The following is a 20,194-nucleotide window of genomic DNA, read 5'->3' as shown; positions in this document are numbered from 1 at the left end:
ACTGAACCAGGCTTATGTCTGCCCACAGCTCCTGTTACTACCAGTTATGAACTGAGGAGTCATCCTGATTTGTTTGATCCTGTGAGTCAGAGAAAGGCATGGCACCCATCCACAAGGTTTCCAATATTGCTGCTTTCTTAAGATTTCTGACCTTCTTTAAGAAAGTCTTACTGACATCAGACTCTGCAAGAGCTGCAACCCTTTGCCTTTGCTTCCAGCATTCTGTAAATGGTATGGGTTTACATTGACTGAGTGATTACAGTGTTCATATTCATTATCCAATCTTTGCAGCAATTATTTTTGCTTAGTTTTGTTCCTTTTTTATTTGAGATAGTATCACTATGCAGACCAAGTTAGCCTCAAACTCTTGATCCTCCTTTCTCAGCTTCTTGAGTACTGGAAATCCAGGTGTGTACGCCCCTACCGACACTTGCAGCAATTCTTAGAGACAAATAGCTGTAGGATCACAGTTTAATGATATAGAAATGGGTGTGAATCCCTGTTCTTTAGCTTCTCACATCCATCAGCATCAACACCTAAAGAGGTAACTATAATACACCGGTATGATGAGTACTCTCAGGACACAAACGTGGCAGAAATTGAATCTGCCCTAGAAGAGCTAAAAATACTTCCCAGAAGAGGCAACACTAGGGTGGACCTTCAAGGGTGAATGGAACTTGTTAAGTGTAGAAGGGGTTCTAGGTGAAGGAGTACTAGGACAGGATGGTGTCAGCAATGCTTGGCAGGTCTGGAGACTGACAGACTACTCATGCATCTCATCTAGAAAAACAGTTTGAGGTCACAGAGTATAAAGATAGACATGTCATGAAGTTGTCTGTCAAGACTTTTCACTTGTTAGAAGTTAACAGAGAGGAAAGGATGGTGAAGAATAGAAGTGGGCTTGCTTAGTGCCCTGGTGTCTATATCACTAGAAAAGGTTAAGCAAAGTAGTGCTTTCTAATCTTAAAGCCCAGGCAGTGTCTCTCCCAGCTATAGATGGAAGAGTCTCGTTAAAGCCCATCATCATTTTAGAATTGAGGGAACTGAGGGGTGTGTGTGTTTGTGTGTGTGTATTGGGGGGGTCATGATGTCCATTGTGGAATCTATAAAGAAACTGGACCACTGTATCCTCTTTGTCTTCACATCTAAAAAGTTTTATTAATATTGTGTACTCCAAATCACTTCACAGCCCAGTGTTAGTGACCACTGTACAAAACTCATTTCCACTTGGCCCTTTTACTTCCCTTTAGCCATACTAGACTCATCAGAAAAGGTGGGCTCATGAAGGATGGGGAGATAGTATCAACCTTGTTCACTATCTTTACATGCTTTTAGGATTCCAGGATTCTTCTCTGAGATATTTTAAAATGCCAAATGTGAATGAAGTTCATGTCTCTATCTGTGTCTCCCTTTCCCTTCTCTGTGACTCTCTCCCTCTGGTATTACACTGCGTGGAAATGAACACAACCTGGAAGGTCCACAGATAACAAGACCACATGCTGCTGTGCTCCGCAGGAACACAGCTATAGTCAGAGGACCCATCTACCATGGAGAAATGCACATGGAATTAGACATAATGTATAATTATGGTAGAGCAATGGAAAGGCATGTTTGACCTTAAAGCTCTCCAGCTTCCTTCCTACAATAAAAAAGAGTAATGTACAGTCAATTGGTTTTAAAAAAAAAGGAAGCAAAAGAATCAAGTGATTTAAAAATACCTGTGTGTGTTTGGGCTGTATCAATTGCCTGTCCAAGGCAGACAAATCTCAAAGGGAGGAGAGGACAGAGCTTGTAATTCCATATCCAAAGGGAAATTTAGAAAGTACAGTAAACTGGACAATTATGGATTACTTTGAACACCAAAAAGTGAATTTGTCACTGAGGCTGATGATCACATGGAACTTCTGTGATCATGCCATTGCCACAGCTGCTTGTGGTCCAGCCTCCCCTCCTCCACTATGAAAGAAAGACTAGACATCTTCATTCACTGCTGATGTGTGGGGATCTTGGTATTTTCCCTGCACCACCCCTCCACCCCTATTCTCACCTCTAGGTCATCCCAAATACCATACAGTAAGGTACCTGCAAGTTGTGAGCTGCTGTATAACTGATTCTGGAGGGGACTACCTGAACATTAATTACTTTCTCCATCTTGGTCCCTTCCAGGCACTGTCACCCTCAGGAAGATGTTTCTGCACTTGGCACTAAAAATAACTATTCACAATAACAATGAAGAGAAAAATACTCTTGCATAGGACCAGAACCATTTGAAAAGCAGCTTGTTCGTTTGAATGCTGCTATAGCTCTTCAAGTTGGAATATGATGAAGGTTTCAAAATTGGCCTTCTTCACCTACTCCACTTAGAATGCACACCGTAAGGGACTGTGTTGTTCCACTGGTGTTCTGTGTCTTATGGAGACGCTATTCCTGAATTTGATGTGCAAGGACCAACATTGGATTAGTACTAGGAAGTTCAGGAAATCATTTAAATCAAGTCATTTGGCCCCTAAATCTTGATTTCCTCAATACTAGAAGGGAGATAATAAATGCTACCTGTAGAGTTACCAAACTCAAGTAGAATAATATATGTAGAAATGCTTTGTATAATATAAAGTCCCATGAAGACCTAAAGGATTGTGATTAGTGTTCATCATCATATGACTTAGCTGTTTGAAAAAATGTTAATTTCCTTTCACTTCATGATATTTATTGAGCACCTACTGCATACCAAGGGGTGTCCTGGAGCTAGGGCACAGAACTGGGAGAAGGTGGATTCAGTGTCCAAGCTCATGAAAGTTACAAAAGTGCCTTCCTCCCTTAATTCAGAGCTTAAGCTACTGGTACTGGCCCCATGGGCATCCTGGTTGGGATGTCTAAAGGAGAAGTCATGGGTATAGTACAACAGAGGTGTACAGACCTCATCCTGGCCCTTGGGGATCTCTAAACCGGTGCTATAGAAAGGCAGCCACATAACTCTTCCTGTTAAAAAGAATTCCCAGGGTGTTAAAAGTACTGACAAGAACTGAGAGGCGTTATCAAGTATGGACATCAGAGTTCTAAACTCCTCTGACAAGTACAAGTATTCAGGGCAGTATTATACAGAGCTCTGTTGTACAGAATATATGAGTGCAAATCAATTGTATGAGGAATATAGACAGATTCTTGATTGGTAACCTTTCATTCACTCGTGCACATAATGGTAAATTAATTGATTCAGATGAGATTACAGACTTGGCTACTTTCTCATTTTTCTGACAGAAGGAAATCTTTTAGTCTTGTTGCCTAGCCTTTAAAAACTAGTGTTGCCAGGTACCAGTGGCTCACACCTATAATTCTAGCTACTCAGGAGGCAGAGATCAGGAAGACAGGTTCAAAGCCTACCCGGGCAAATTGTTCATGAGACCCCCATCTCAAAAAAAAAAATCATAAAAAAGAAAAGGACATCTTCGGTGACATCACTCACATACCCTCAGTACAACTTATTCCACAACTTCAGGAACATGTGAACATGCTCATGTGAACATGTAGATGGCCCCTAGGATGGCTTTGTGTGAGTGTTCCATCTCTAAACCTGTGTTTGCTATTAATTTTATTTTGGCTGTATATGCGTATGTACTCTACTCTTCTGGGGATTCTATCTGCTTTCACCCTAACACACTGATAAAACCCTAACATTGATAAAACACTGGCCCTATTGCAAGGACTTTTCTTTAAAGAGGACTTGGTAAATGTTTTGAAGACATGTAGGAAGACCATTGACTTGGAAATAAATAAAAGCATTTGTGTTGTTGTGTCTACCCAACTGCCTGAGAGAAAAGAGGGCAGGAAAAGGCTCAGAAACCTGCTGAGTTTTGACCCTTATCACAAAGCTTTCTTCAAGGTGCCTAAGGAAAATAGAGAGAGCTATATGATAGACATTAAACTTCCCCCCAAGAAAACACTCATTCTTTCTTCAGAATTCTCCTTCCATTCTCAAAAATACAGTGCCATCCAACTTTGCTGAGGTCTCAAATAAATTGGGACAGGTTGGATTAAGTCTTTGGACTCTCTGGGTGCTATTTTCAGTCAGTTTCCTGTCCGAGGGTCTCTCCCTGCTCCCTCAGTGAAGATTAAAATATGGACATTTTATAGCCTCTATGCACAAAAATAATGAGATTGAAGCTCAACTCTAGGACTTGCTCTCAGTTAGTTCAATTAAATGAAAATATCACATAAACATTTTATAGGACTTTGGCACAGCCAAGTCCTGCAATGGAGATTCTTAATTTAAGGCTATTTTTCCTCCTCTCACAAATGGTGGCCCACCCTGAAGAACAGAAAACTACTTAGCACCCACACGAACAGGTTTCTTAAAGCACGTATAACACCCCTGGCTCCATTCCAAACTCGCTCATGCCACAGTTCATCTGTATTCCTACAATTCCTGTATGTTCCCATATCTTAATTGCCCATAGCTGTGTTGCCAGTACAAACAGGATGAAGGAAGCGTGTATACCCTACCAACCCTAAGAAAGCTCCAGCAATCAAATCTTTAATGTTCTTTGTAAGGTACCAAATGGCTGTCAACAGAAATGCTAATATGGATATCTGGTACCTAAAAGTTTTTTTACAAGGATTTCTGTGTGTGTGTGTGTTGTGTGTGTGTGTGTGTGTGATACTGGGAGTTGAACCTAGTACCTTGTGCTTGCTGGGTAAATGCTCTGTCACTTAAACTACACTGTGAGCCCTTTTTGCTCTGATTAATTTTGAAATAGGGTCCTACTTTATGCATGAGTGAGCCTGGACTGTGATCCTCCTATTTATGTTCCCCAAGAAGCTGGGGTGATGGGTGCAGACCACCAAACCCAGCTATTTGTTGAGAAAGGTGTCTGCTGAATTTTTTGGCCCAGATGGTCTCAAACCACAATCTGCCCAATCTCTGCCTCCTAAATTGCAAGGATTACAGGCTTGAGTCACCACATCCTGCTGCTTCCAAGAAATTCTTACTCCCTACCATCTGTATATTCCATATAAAGAGCTAACATTTAGCATAAAAAAATTCAGACCTTCCATTCAGCCTTTGAAGAATGCATATTTGGAAACTAACCTCAGAGCATTGATTAATGGAGGATGGTCCTGTTTCAGAGTCCATTTTCAGTAGGACACAGCTGGCCTGCTGATCCACCTTGAAGATGTGGGCAAACCAGAAACCTCGTCTTGGTGACACGGTATGACTGCACAGCTCCAGGAGTCCCCTTCTTGCACAGTTGGCTACCTAGAATTGAGCAGTGCAGTGTGCAGGACCTGGTAGAGTGAAAGCATTCAGGAAGAAGGAGTGTGGATTTAGTTTGTATCCACCTACCCAAATTGTAGAATCATTGTTCCTTATCTGTGAGTTTTAGGTTAAATAAAATAGAAAATAAGATCCATCTGATTTTATAACTCTGTCCCCTGAAAAATCATTTAATAAGCGAATATATAGTTTTGTGCCAGACTTCAAATTCTTATCAGCATATTTGCAACAAGGAATCAAATCCAGTATATTGATAGCAGTTTATTGTGAATCATGACAAAAAAGTCTTAGGACATAAGGATAAGATGATGGTGTCTGCAAAATAGGTTGTATGGAAACCCAAAACTTGCAATGTATTATGCATCTGTCATGCATAGGAAATGTGATGTGAGTGCAAAGGTTAAAAAGTAAAGAAACACAAGAGAGAGTAAGTGAGATTGATAAACCTAGGTTCCACAACATGGCAGGTGACAGGTCTATTCTGTCTTGAGAATGCTTTCCAGATTTAAGGGTCTCAATTTAAGATTGGAACAAAGATGAGAACAACCAGAAAAGGTGACTGACTTTCATGAAAAACAATAAATGGAAATAGAGTGTTGCTTGCTTAGCAAAGAGATGGGGAAGAGAAGACATGAAAACTAGGTTCAAACTGTCTAGGTAAGATCGTGTGGAACAGACATCATCCTGTGTGGATAACCCAAACCTATCATGTAGCCCTTGTAGATAAGCAACTCTCAGCCCAAGATAGCAGATGGAGTTATTAGAGTCTAGAGTGGGCTACCTCTCTGAGTTCTGAGTTTTCTGTCACTGTCAGACTTTTGGAAGGGAGCGAATATCTTGTCTTGTTATAGAGAAAATTGCAGTAAGAGAAGTTAGATACCAATGACATTGAGAGTGCCCCTATTAGGTGCCAGGAATTCCTTTATGTGCCCTCATTTCTACTACAATGAAGAGTAGCAGAGAGACTGAACATATTTGTTTTCCTTCTCCCAAACTGTATAATCCAGACCATCTATTTCTCTTCCTATCTGCTCACTTCCAAGCCATGAATTCAATACGTTAGTAATATCAGCCATGCCACTTGGTTAAGTTGGTAAACAGCTTGCAATCCTAGCAGGGTGTGCCCTGCAGCTTATTAAATTAAGCTTTAGGGCAGAGCAACAAATCAGTACAGTGCCTCAAAGTAATTATTACAAAAAAAAAAATTAGGTCACAATTGAGAAGCTTACAGAAAACACAAAGAGAAGCTCCCAGTACAAGACAAGCATTGTGATGATATGCATCACTGCTATAATTTTGTAAAGATTAGGGAAAATTTTTTCAGGCTAATAAGGAGCCACTACACCCATTAAACATGTCAAAAGTCCACACCAATCATTGCAGAGCTGCAGGGAAAGTGAATTCGTTTCTGGAAAAGGGAATGCCAGACTTTGTTTGTTTGGGATGTTTGTAGGGATGAGCAAGATTGTCCAAGGTTGAGCAAGAGTGTGAAGGGCTGTGTATTTTAATCCGTGCTTTGCCAATGTTTTAGTGTAATCCTGCAATCTGTAAAAAGGAAGAAAAATAAAGTGTGGTTCTTTTTAAGGGGTTAAGGAAGATATCCTGCACTTCGTCCCAAGTTAAATTCATTGAAGGAATCAGCACATGTTGGCTTCCTTTTATTGAGCTTTTTGGGAACTGTTACTGAATTCTATAATATATGGACAACTATCTGTAGGGTTGTGGCCTCTTTTAATGCTATTGGTGAACCAAAAAAGTCACTGTTTTGTTCTCTACATAGCAGAGAACAAAAGCACAGGCTGAAGGAAAGTAAGAAAAAGAGGAGAGAAAGAAAATGGAACAAAGGAAGGAGAGAGGATAAGAAGGGAGAGAAAAAAAGGAGAAAAATAGAGATTTGTGTGCCTTATTGGATGAGACTGTGCAGAGAAAGACTGTTTCAAGGGCCTATTCCAAAGCTGGGTGCATGCCTGTAATCCCAGCACTAAGGTGAGGCAGGATGGAGAATTTGAGGCCAACCTGGGTTACATAGTGAGACTCTGTCTCAAGAAAACAAAGCAAAAACCAAGATTACCTAAAACACCCACAAACAGACAAAAAATAGCCTATTCCAACTGTGGGGACAGCCTGCCTCTGTGAGGCACTGGGAAGAGATATGTCCTATTTACTGTCCACTGTCCATAGAAGTGGGCCACCAGCCATGCTTTTTCATGGTCATTGTCTCTGAGTCTTCTCTAAGTTAGGCATTGACCTCTCACTAGCCACAGTCAGCCTGCCTTTCAACACCCACAACTTTTACTGCCAGGCCCAGTGTACCCTACAAGAACTGTCCACCCAGCTCTGGGCTTGATGAGAAATATGGAGGAATTGTAAGTGAAATACGTATCTCTAATAGGTGGGGTTTATGAGGGTGATGGAAACTTTGGAATAGAAACTAGAAACCCCATGTCTCTCACAGTTTAAGAAAACCAAACACCATGGGCCAGTACCACTGTTATTTTACCTTTTTTGCACCGTGTAAGAAGGGGCCCAAACACTCTTGCTGACAGTACGCACAGTCTCAAATAGCAGCTTGATGAAGGCCAAGTCACATAAGCTGATGCTGACACAATTAGGCTCCCCACTGCCAGCAGCATGTCAAGTCTGACACCGTCCTTTTCTCGGAGACTCCCATTTTAAATCGCAGATCCTCTGGTGCTGTGTTACACTTAATAGGTGGGATGGCCGGAGAGAAAAATCAGAAACCACGGCCGATGCGCTGTTTATTTCTCAGTCACTTTGTGTTAAATTGCTGTGACTTGAATGTCAGCAGTGTTTGGGATGTGGTAGTGAAATAAAATCCATATTCAGTGTGCCAAGACAAATTTCAGAAAACCCCAAAACACAATTGTCTTGGTTTCTTACTGGCTTTGTCTGTGCAAACACAAATAGTAGCTCGTTTATTGCCCTCCAACCATTTGGTGGGTTGCTTGTCTTGCCACACTCTGGGGGGTGTCTAATGAACCCCAAATTACTTCCCTCAAAGCTGGGGATGTCAGGAATGAGAGGCCACTACATTCACTAAGCCTGTCACAAGTCCACACCAATCACTGCTGAGCTGCAGGGAAAGTACAGTGATTTCTGGAAAGGGAAGTGGGGAGTTTGTTCTGTCCACTTGAAGGGTTTGGGCAGAAAGTGGGATAGGACACCAGGCACAAATGTATGGGGTTCTAAAGGATCCTGGGCAACACTAGTTTTAGCAAAAGACCTGTTATTGGGAACATTCGCACAGTGTGAGCCCCCTGCTCTCCAACTCAGGGAATGTGCGTGAAAATACTGGGCCTTGCATTAAAATTGTTCAAGCTGTGTTGCAAGATCAAACTGATATCTACTGGAGGAGCAGCAGCTTCTTGTGTCCTGTCTGCAACCACGCACCAGTACTTTTGTGGTATTTATGCCTTCCACTCAGGGGACCCCTTTGTACAGAAGGCAGGAGATTGTAATGAAAAATCACAGGCTTTTGATTTAAAGGCTAAAGTCACCTTGACCTTAGCCAAACCTCAGTTCACTGTCCCGATACTTCACTTTCTTTACCTTTGCATTGTGGTTTAAAAGATCTTCTTTGCAGAGATGAAGGATATGAAGCTATTGTAAAATGGGAAGAACATTTTTTTTTTTTTTTGTGGTACTTAGGGCCTATACTTTGAGCCACTCCACAAGCCCTTTCCATTATAGTCAGACCAGCATAGTCTAGGGGAGAAGTTCTCAAACTTGAGTGTGAAAAAGAGTAAGTCTAGGATATTAATGAACTCTCCAGATGATACTGGATGTACGTGTCAAGTGAACATTATCTAATAGTGGGATTTAGAAGAGAAAAAACTTTGGAGAGCATCAAAATGAGAATGGTGTAATGGCAAAACAGGAAGTAAGTTGCAAGGTCACCCAGCTCAGACTGCCACCAGAGTTAGGAAATCCCACTGCATTTTGGGGGTAGGGTGCATCTTGCTAGGATGTGAATTGTTCCAGTGAGCTTGGAAGATAGTGATTTTTAAATCTATTTATTTATCTATTTATTTTATTTTGCAGTACTGGGGATTAAACCCAGGGCCTTGTGCATGCTAAGCAGGCACTCTGCTACTGAGCTTCACCCCCAGTCTCTTTGTTTATTTTTAAAACTAAAAGCTCTTTGAAATTAATAGAAAATTCTTTATATATTGACCCTAAATATGACTCCTTGGATCTGCGGAAAGTAAGACCTTTCCATATGCAAGCCTGTGAAGTGTTTGAAACCCCCCAAAGGATCTGATGTGTCTGAAACCTCTCTTCTCCAGGCTAACCACTACCTGTTCTCTCAGTGAGGGCTTCTCAATCCTGGCTGTGCATTAGACTCACCTGGGAACCTAGGAAAAGTCCATCCCAGTCCAATTAATCAGGCTCCAAGAACATCAGTATTGTCAAAGTTCCCAGGTCAGGGTCAGGGACAAGCCAGGATGTCAAGGATGCAAACATGGAGGGATTCTGTTTTTCAGAGTTCTGAATTGTTGCTGAAATTTCCTTTTTTTCCTCTGGCTTGCCTTTTATTTCTTTTATATGTATAACACCTTATCAAAAGCTGAGATTCTCCTTTGTCCTCTGTTTTTCTTTGTGAATTTCTTTTCTTTTGTTCTGTATTTCAGCAGTTCTCACATTTCAGGGTACATAGAATTTCTCAAGAATTTTGCATTTGCAGATCACCATCCTTGTTCTTTGAGAAATGCTGCTGCTCTGTGGGATCTGTATCTCCAACTCTAGTTAGTTAGTTAGCTTAAGCTGCATTGTAAGCCCCTTGCAGCTTTTCCCCTAGGAGGGAGACTAAGTTGGATTTGCAGTTCGTGTCCCTGATCTCCGTCAGGACACACCAAATCCCCAAGCCACTAAAAGTCCCTTGCCTACCCACATCTCTGCAGTTCACTTTGACCTACTGACCTTTCTGTCCTATCTTGGAAACTCCCCAAGTAGACTGAGACCCCTGGGGGTTCTGATCAGTGCTGACTCCAAGAAAGCTGTTCTCAGTTACTACTCTCTGTCTCTTGTCTCCTGGACTCTACTGATCTGGTTGCCATTGTTAACTAGCACTGGTTTCACCAGCTAGGAGTCAACCAATGTCTTGTATCACAGTGAGGATGTGCCTTGTTCTGGATGGTGTGCATTTATCACAGCTTCCCAGATGAGACTGGTGCTGTGTTCCAGACCCTCGTTTTGAGACTATTTCAGCAAATATAAAAAATTCCTGGAGATCCTTGACCCAAGCATTTCAATGTGTCTCAGACTTTTTTTTTTTTTTTTTACTGCCAGTTTTGCTTTGTAACCAACCTACTAGTAGACAAATAGTAGCTGTATGACTGGAGCCCTGCCCTGCCTGAGGGCTGAGTTCTGGACATCCACATCTCCATTCTCTGTCTGAGCACACATGGGTGTGTGCTCAATTTTATTTTCTTACTTTTCATTTAAAAGTAGTCCTAAGATGAGCATTGCAGAGAGAGAGGCAGAACTGCTTTGTATAGAGGTATTTGGTGGGAAGATGGAATTGTCTAGTCCCTCTTTCTGTTGGTCAGGTCTTGCAGTAAAACAAGTAGAAGGTGGTAGGGAGCCTGTGACTACTTCCGGGAATAATTTCTTTCCATGCAGGAGAGAGGAATTAGAGTGTACAGAGTTCTTTTTATAAACTTCCCCTGGATGCTCAGCTGCTTCTGTTCATTTTCTGGTTCTCTAATTAAGTCTGTCAGACAGCAGGAGAGCTTTTCTCCTGGGGCACTCATGAAGGCCCAGTGGCCACTTGGCAGCTTTGCTGCAGGATGGGAAGGGGGACAGGGAGGGATCTGAGTGAAAATTTGTGCTAGGCCCAGGGTTCTGACTTTCCCTCTACTTGTTCAAAGTGTCCTGACTGCACAATTCAGTATGTATTTACCTCCTTATACAGGTGAAGAAGGGGCTCAGGAAAAACAAAATAAAACAAAATCAAACCACATAATGCCCCTGTTTGCTGCTCAGCTGAGCACTGGTTGATTTGGAATTAGAACTGAGATGGCCTTAAAGATCCTTTGCTATATTGAGATCTAACTCTGTGTTATGGCAACACATAAAATTTACAGGTCCTTTCTTCAAAGTGAAAATGTGGGGCCTCTTGTTCACAAAGCAAGAAAAAAGTGTGATTTATGATTCTAGAATATACAACCTTTTTTTTTTGTTCCATGGTCTCTCCCCAGGGTATGTGTGTGTGTGTGTGTGTTTCACTTTTTTTTTTGATACTTGTTCTTTTGGGCCTGAGACTACTCCATAGTAAGAAAGACTCTCATGGGTACCCAGGCCCCTGCAACTTGGAGTGAGCAGCCCACCAGCTGCTGGGGTCCTCTGATACCAACTATCAGATTGGTGCTTCATTGAATCAGGTATCTCCTTTTTTTGGGGGGAGGGACTGGGGTTTGAACTCAGGGCTTTGCACTTACAAAGCAGGTGCTCTATTGCTTGAACTACACCTCCAGACCAGGATATCTCCCTCTTCAGGGAGATACTGCTCCAACCCATGGGATTGCAAACTCCACAGTGGGAGGAGTTTGCAATCCCACTCCAGATTAAGAGTGGGAGAGAAGTAGGCTCCTACTGAACACACTATGGCACTGTCAGCTCGTGGTAGGAACAACTGCCACCATGCCCTGCCCTGAAGTGGGATGATGTGTGTGCCCAACCCAAATTCTTTCCAGGAGTTAAAAATGGCAATGGTCACTAGGTGCATCAGGAAAGGCTGGATGAGGCTAGGGGCACCAGAGGGCAAGTGGTAGGAGGGAGAGAATCCTGGGAGGTGGATCAGCATAAGGCCTGAGTTTTCATTCTCCAGCCCATGCTTCATGTCCTATAGATCTTCACTCACAAGATATGAATCCAGAGATAAAGTTATAAAGGATTTCAAGATGGTGGCCTTACAGCATTAAATGGAAGCGTAAGGTCCTTCTGAGCACAGGACTCTGTGGACCTGCTCTGGTCGCATGCCCATGAAGCCAGCCCTATGCTGCAGAGAACCAAAGAACTATGAGTTGCTTATACAGGGAGAGGACAATATGCAATGAGTTAATAAATTATTTGGAACAGATTCAAGTGAATACAATGTTTATAAAGTAGTATGTGATTAGGTGCTTTATTTAGACCTTCTGTGTACTGTTCCTTTGGAAATTAATGACTATTTACATTTCCTTTTTTTCCCCCTTGCTCCATTTCCCCAAGTGATTTAAGAGGGGATTGGCCAGGGTTGAGGTGAGGGGGACAATTCTCACTTGATGACACATGGAATGTTCTCTGTAATATTTTTTCCTGAGAGAAAGGTACATGGGAAAGCCTGCGGGGAGAAGCAGAGTCGACCTGCTGGTGTGAAATCCAAAGGGTTGAGGAAAATCAATTTGATTGAACTGAAAAGTGGGTCAGAAATGGAGAGAAGGAGAGGGCCAGGATGCAAGTGTGGGTAAGTTGGCCAAGGTCAAACACAAGTACCTGACCACCTGGCAATGGAATAGGAACTGGGATTGGAATTACAGAAGACTTTAGAGAGAACTCTCATTCCAGAGGGGGAAATGAGTTCTTGGAGGAAGCAGAGGAAAAAGCTCCGTCCCTCCAAGACTAAGTGGGTGGATCAGGGCTGTGCAAGCCATTAAACACCTACTCTGCTGCTCTGGCACCCTGAGCTGAGAGAGGGAGCCCGCCGAGTCCTGGCTGCCTGTAGATGGGCCTCTTTTGGTTCCCTGTACCATATGTCCAAAAGCACTTATGAAGTTAGGGCAGGGTCACAGACTAGGCCAGAGCAACTTACAACAATTTTTTTTTCCTCCAAATGAGAAGACATTTGGCAAGTTGCTCAAGTCCCTCAGCCAGGCAGGGGGCTTTTGACCCATAACAAATGACAGCAGGGGACAGCTGGGATTATCCATTGAAAGTGTAGATCTTCCATTAGCAGTTTCTATCATGTTCTTATGTACTGGCATTGTCCAGGCCTGGTTGCTTCACTGTGGGTAAAAGAGCACAGCAGAGTTGCTAGTGGTGGCTGCTCAGCAATCCTTTCACCTTGTGCATTAGCTGTTTCTATTTATCAAACAAGAACCCAAATGCAGACTTGTATTATCAGGCAGTTGAAATACAAACCGCTTAAATGGTCCTAAGAGCCAGCAAAACAGAGCCCTGTTTGCCCATTCAGAGTGAGCAGAGCAGAACGACTACTTAACTATCAAGCTACTCTTATAAATATTTGTAGTCACCCCTTCAGAGCTCAAAAGCCTAGGACAGGATCACTGGACGATTTGCTTAGAAGAAGAAGAAACACAATTGACCTCATGGTCTAAGGCAGCTGTAAAAAGGAAGAGTGTGTATGGGCAGAAGACCAAAAAAGAAAAAAAAAAAAAACTTGTTCAAGTTTAATAAACACAAAAGAGAATAAAAATAAATCTCAAGAGCACTTATTTACAAACTTGATGGAAGGATAAGATTGAGGCAGGCGGTGTGAAAGATGGGTATTTGAAAGTAGAAAACACCTGTTAGGCTGCCATTGAAAGAAAAGGGGGAAAAATGAAGGAGATGTTTACTCTTGCTAATGACAGGAAACACACTAAATTAGCCTTGCTCTTCCAGGATGCTCTTTCAAAGGATGTTTGAAGCTTCTGCTGTCTAATGTGGAGGACAAGGGAAGATAAACGCCACCACTTGCCTGTGGAAGTTTCTGGCCAAGAGGCTGTGCAACACCAAAGAGCTTGGCCCCAGCCCGGCCCTGCTTCCCCTGTCTGGGCATCAGGCCTGTTCTCAGCTGTGCTGGTTAGGATAGGACCAGCCTTTCCAAGCATTTGGGATGGGCATATTCCAGAGGGAGAAAAAAGATATATTTCTTCTCAGCAGCTACCTTTTCAAATTGCTATGCTAAGGGACTCCAAAAAACCTTTCTGCTGGTGGTAATGTTCCCCTGCCTGAAAACTGCCCACCAACTATTTTGCTGTGGTGCTATGGCAGTGGGTCATTTCTGTGTCTCCATGAATACCATTCTCCAAAATTTGGATGTTTTGGGTTGGTGGTGGTGCTGGAAATGTTTGATTGTTTGTTTCTGAGACTTCTGGTTCACCAGCTACAAAACTTCAATTCACACAGTTGTTTTATGAACCCACATTGAGCATAGCATGGTTTGGAATTCACCACTTCTCCGAGAACCTGAATTTGGAGAGTCTGAAGTATAAGGGAAAGGGAGGGAGAAAAGCTTTCACAAGGGACAAAAATGCAGGGCTCTTAAGATGAGGCAATATTCATATGTTCCTAGAATTATTTTTTCAGTGTAATTGTCAGGGCATGGATTTCCGAAGAAATTGCAAAAGGTATTTATTTCTATTTTAAGATCAGCAAGATGGCTTGTTTATTTAATGAGAAGTTAGCATTGCCAATAACCAGATGCCTGAGTCTTTCAAGACACCCATTGAAGACCAACTATGCAAACAGTAGCTATTTGGTGAACTCCATGTATGCAGAACTCTGTCCTGAATATGTGGGAAAAAAGAAAGACCTGGAAAATATAGCCTGTGCCCTCAAGATTCTTAAAATTTCACAGGGTGAAATAAAATAAACAAATATAACACAGAAGCAATAAAAATATTTGTAGAGAAACATAAACAACTGTGAATGATTATGATGTAATGAAGCTATAGAATCATGCAAAGGCTAGAGAGAAATGGAGCCACCAGATTGGATGGAGCACTCTGGAATGGGGAAGGTAAATTTGCAGGAGATTTTGGAAGAAGATTGTAGAAATATACTTGTAACAAGAGGTCTGTCTGTTAGTGCTCAATAAATGGATGCTGGATATGGAAGCAGAGGGGTAGCACTGACCTGCTTTGGCCGTGGGGTAGACTTTTAATATGCTTCACTTTCATATTCAAAGGCAACTCTAGATTACTAGAAAATAACAGCAAAACTCTAAGCAACCATAAGTTTGAAATTGTTGTGCCCTGTCTGCAACTCTGCCTTTTACATGGTTCAGAACTGAAGGAATTTGTGCTCTCTTTACTAGCAGCTAGGATTACCCTCCACCAGCAGATATAATCCTGAATAAAGAATTTTATGACTAAATCTGATATAGCCAGTTTGTGTTTTCAGATTTCCTCACTCTAACTTGGTCATATGTGTGTGAAAAATCAAACTACTGAAGCCAAAAAAGATGCAGTACATGACTTCAGATAAAAGTAGCGTATTTACATGCCAAACTTTCAAGGAAAAAAATACATTTGCAAACTACTTGCCATTAGAGCTGTTTTCTTGGCACATTTGATTAAAGTGTATGCAAGTCCGACAGCTCTCTCTAGGCACGACTGTCATGAACTTGTTCCAATTCATAACATCTAGGATTTTCCACCACTCTGTCAACCTTCAAAGGATGGGGTTAACTGCTTACCCTCAAATGTAGTTACAAGTGGTTTGTTAATCTCTCTTAATCTGCTACTCCTGTAACCAAACACACGTGTTTATTTTATTTCATATTTTTCTGGTTAAATTGTTAATGGTATTAAATTGGCCATTGGAAACTAAATCATTCTGTAGATATTTCCCTTATGGTTTCTTGGGACAATCTCATGCTGAGGTCTTTTTTGAGAACACAATGGATTTTGTCCTTTTCAATGATTGCCCTAACTTTTTGCAGACGCCATCCCGCCCACTTTCTACAGACCCTACTTCAGAATCGTCCGGTTTGACGTCTCGGCAATGGAGAAGAATGCTTCCAATTTGGTGAAAGCAGAGTTCAGAGTCTTTCGCTTGCAGAACCCAAAAGCCAGAGTGCCTGAACAACGGATTGAACTATATCAGGTAACTTTTGTTTGGGTTATTTTGATGGGCAATCAGTTTGAGTTCTTGGGATAAAAGACTTCTTACTGTTGTAGATTTTCTTAGCTGATATATTCTATGCATCCACAGTTGTGTGGTAGGCCCTGAATTGTTATGGGTGTTACAGTAATAACTCATCTCTAGTCGCTCAGAAAGGAAGAGTCAGAATGAAGTATTGAAGCTCTGTGCACACTTCTTCAGTGGTGTGGATGACTTGGAGTAGCCATTTTGGAGAGCTTTAGTCTGGAAGTAAACCCCTCCTCTGGAAAGTAGATAATGTAGGTCAGGTTCCACCCAAAGGAAGAAGTCAGCTGACCATTTCTCATCCTATGCCTGTCGCTTCTCCTTTCCTTCCTCTCCCTCCCTGATCTGTCTACTAAGGTTTGAACTCAGATGCTCTACCACTTGGACCACATCTCCAGCTCTTTTTGATCTGGTTATTTTGGAGATAGGGTCTCACATTTTACTGGTCTAGACCACCAGCCTCCTATTTTACACTTCTCTCCCTCACTAGGTGACAAGCATGCACCACCTTGCCCAGTTTTTGTCCATTGAAATGGGCTATCACAAGCTTTGTTAACCATGCTGTCCTGGAACTGCGATCCTCCTGATCCTGCCTCCCAAGTAGTTAGGATTACAGGCATGAGCACCGTTGCCTTACTACCCTTTGTCTTTTGCATTCTTTTTTCTTCCTCTTTTTGTTACCTCCTGTCTCTTTGCTAACTTTGTCCTGTTTCCTTTCTGATGTTATCTGCTCTTTCCAATCCACCTCCTCCCAGCCCACATCCTCTGTCTTCCATTATATCAGCAGCCCTGACATTCCTCCAGTAGAGTGGCTGGGCAGATGTGTCAAAAGATGATAATCTTTTGAAGAGATTAATCCTGAGAGTTCAGATGTGCTCTTCAAAGCTTGCTACTCAGGTAGAGTCTACACAGTATCAGTGTCTCCTAGAAGCTGTGAGAAATCTCAGACTCCACACAGAATCAGAGGCTCTATTTTCAAGGAGAACCCCAGGTGATTCTTATGTACTTTGAAGCTCAAGAGCCCTCAGTCTGGTGAGGGAGGCAGATGTGTAAACACAGAATTTAAATTTGTCAGGGTATCATGTGATCAGTGTGTACCAGCATAGAGGGCAGAGCTGGTTGAGTGAGGCTTTAGAAGCATCTTAAAGTACATTGAAACAAGAGGTGGGGTAACTCTTGGGAGAAGGAATGACTTGTACATCGACAGTCTTTTTGTAGCGCTGGGGATGAAACCCAGGGTCTTGTTCATGCTATCTGATACTCTATCACTGAACTACATCCTCAGCACCCAATGACAGTCTTAATGAGTTTCTTGAGGGTATCTGTCACATAGTGTTCAGTGCCTGGAGGTAAGAAGAGACCTGGAGATGACAACCCTCCAGGTGGTGTATAAGAGGGAGACTAAAGAGGATTAAGAACAGACTCCTGGGAACCCCAATGTTAACATTTATGAGTGACAACGTGATTAAAGACTGAGCTTACTGGCGGATAAGAAAGGAATGGCTACCAGTGTGTAGAAACCTCTAGCTGCTCGGGATTCTAATTATTTAGAAATTTGGATAACAATATTCCTTGTATTTATACGAAAATTGAAGATTTTACCATACAATAAATGTCTTTGTGAGATTGTAAGAATAAATGTGAAGTTTTAAAGCAGCTTTAACGTCCTAGTTGACTTGTCTGTATGTGAAAATTAATCCTTATTTGTTAATATGGATCCTCAAGAACCTCTACTCAGAGACCTTTATTAAATCTGAAAGTGTCTTCTGAGAGCAGCTCCTACCTGATGGGCAGGCCCTTGCTTCTGCCAGAGAGCCCCGATTCTGCTGAACGTTACAGAATAGTGATCTCAGGTGATACTCAGGATCATAGCATGACATCTGCACTATCAGGTATTCTTTGCACTATTCTATTCTTTCTCCACTTTATGGGGAAAGAAGTTGAGCTCAGTGTCAGAGAGGTTAAGTAACTGGGCCAGGGTCACATGACTAGAAAGTGACAGGCCTGACAGGGGTCTGTCTCTGACCCCCAAGGACTTACTGCTCCTCACCATGCACTATGTTGTTCACAGCAAACATTTTTCTTCCTGTTTCCCCCAATAAGAGACAGAATAAAAGGAAAACTAGGTTATAGGATAGAGTGATAATTGGAGAGAAAGCAAAGACTGATTTCTATGAAAAGAAGACCGATTAAGGGTAGTCAGATAAATTGCAAGGTGACATGCATAAACATCTCTTCCTTCTCCTCCTCCTCTTCTTTGTTCTTCTCTTTCTCCTTCTCTTCCTCCTTTTTCTTCTTCCTCCTCTTCTTTTTTCCTCCTCCTCTTCTTCTTGTTCTATTAGATCACTTTATGGTTCTGTTTTTGACACTGTTTCACTTTCATGGCTATAGTAAATTGAAGGTGAAGGCTCTTAGTCTTGTCACCTGCAATGTAAATTGATAAGTCACTGTTACCCTTTGGCTCCTTGGTCTTGTTCTCTGATTAGTGGCCTCTATCAGCAGTCTTGCTGATGAGTTCTTTTCCTCCTAGAAGCCATCTCATTTCTAGGAAGGGGCATGTCCCATGAGACTGGTCATTTAGAGGACTTTGGTAAGTTCTTTTTTTTTGGGGGGGGGTCCATTTTCAGAGGTTCTGCAGTACTGGCTGCATATGAAAGGAGCAATAAGATCTGCCTAGATTGGAATCTTTCTATTGGGAACATACAGTCAAAGATGCAAGTCCACACTTTTAGTCTGGAGAGGCATGGGCGTGGTCACTGTCATTAAATAGTTCTAGTAGAACTATTTCCTAGAAAAGAAAGAATAGCTACTCCTAATCTATTGGAACTTACTTCTGCAGCCCTCTCCCACCTGCTGACATAGCTCAAATCCAGTATCCAGACCCAAGATATCTCTGAATATTGTAAGAGTAGACAAGGTGCTCACACAGCTGAGTCATCAGAAAGGCAGCTTTTGCCTGTATTCACTTCTGGTGGGGTGGATTATCTCTAGGACTCCAACTGAGAACAAAGGATTAGATAAGGAAAGCTACAGAAAGAGACCCTGGCAGCCAGAGATGATCCCGTAGACTTGAGATTTTTGCTAGGGTACTACAGTGATGCTAGCTAGAAAATCAAGTCACAGAAGTAATGCCTTTTGAAAACAATTTTCTTAAATCTCACCCCGTTTAAAGCTAACCTGCACTTTATCTCTTTGACTCCCAACCTGTACCTGATTCCTGAGTCTGGACTCATTATTTGCAGTTCCATTTTTGTCTCATTATTCATCAACTTTCCATGAGCCTTCAGATCTCATCTCCAGGTCTCTGCATCCTTGAGCAACAAACTTCCTATCTAGTCCCAATACAGAAACTGATGCTTATGATAGCCTTGAATTACAAAAGTGATACTAAGTTATATTTAGGAAATTTAACATATGCAATAAAATTTAGTAATCTTTCCATCCAAGATGGTTGAAATAATTTGAAAAAAATGGCTTGGTACTTAATGGGGGAGATCCTCAACTATTTTAAATGTCCAACTGTTCAGAAGAACAAAACCTTTGAAGTTTCTATATGTCCTTTGATTATTCTATCACTTGACAAATAGTTGAAGTAATATTTCCTAGCAGAAGATAGGGTGACTATGAATCAACTCTCAGAGTGTTGAGGTGGTTGTATGAATGATACGTTAGATTCTTCAGGACATTGATCTTAAGCAGGGGTGAAGGGTGGATGTGTGTACATGTGCACACTGTGCGTGGGAGCTCATGTGTAAGCACAGGTACTTCCTCAAGAATACGATCCTTGTGAGGAGCTTTCATAAGGACTGGCCATGATTCTCTTCCTGGAAATTTTCATATTCCCTGGAAAGATGATGTGCAGTTACTTCTGGACAGATGTAGTTCCAAAAAGCTCTCCTGGTGCTCATTCTCCACTTTAGAATCAGATCTACCCATTTTCAATTAGAAAGCACAAGTTTTAGGTATAACTCAAAATTTTTGGGTCATTCTGCCCCATAAAATCTATTTGTGTCCTCTTTCTAGAGTCAGAGTGGGAGACTAATGGAC

The 20,194-nt window shown here is 41.9% G+C and overlaps 1 protein-coding gene across 2 annotated transcripts in view; it reads left to right on the top strand.

The window, feature by feature from the left end:
• The window catches only part of Tgfb2 (transforming growth factor beta 2), a 79,546-nt gene that overhangs the window by 32,258 nt on the left and 27,094 nt on the right, over positions 1-20,194 (top strand). For both annotated transcript variants that reach the window (XM_020182997.2, XM_020182998.2), the window contains one exon: positions 15,942-16,105. In XM_020182997.2, the coding sequence (XP_020038586.1) occupies positions 15,942-16,105 (164 nt within the window). The remainder of the gene's footprint in view (positions 1-15,941; positions 16,106-20,194) is intronic.

The sequence above is a fragment of the Castor canadensis genome, chromosome 11 (genome assembly GCF_047511655.1).
Source record: "Castor canadensis chromosome 11, mCasCan1.hap1v2, whole genome shotgun sequence".
Classification (NCBI taxonomy): Eukaryota; Metazoa; Chordata; class Mammalia; order Rodentia; family Castoridae; genus Castor; species Castor canadensis.
The sequence above is the reverse complement of the archived record's forward strand: the minus strand, read 5'-3'. Positions and strand labels throughout refer to the sequence as shown.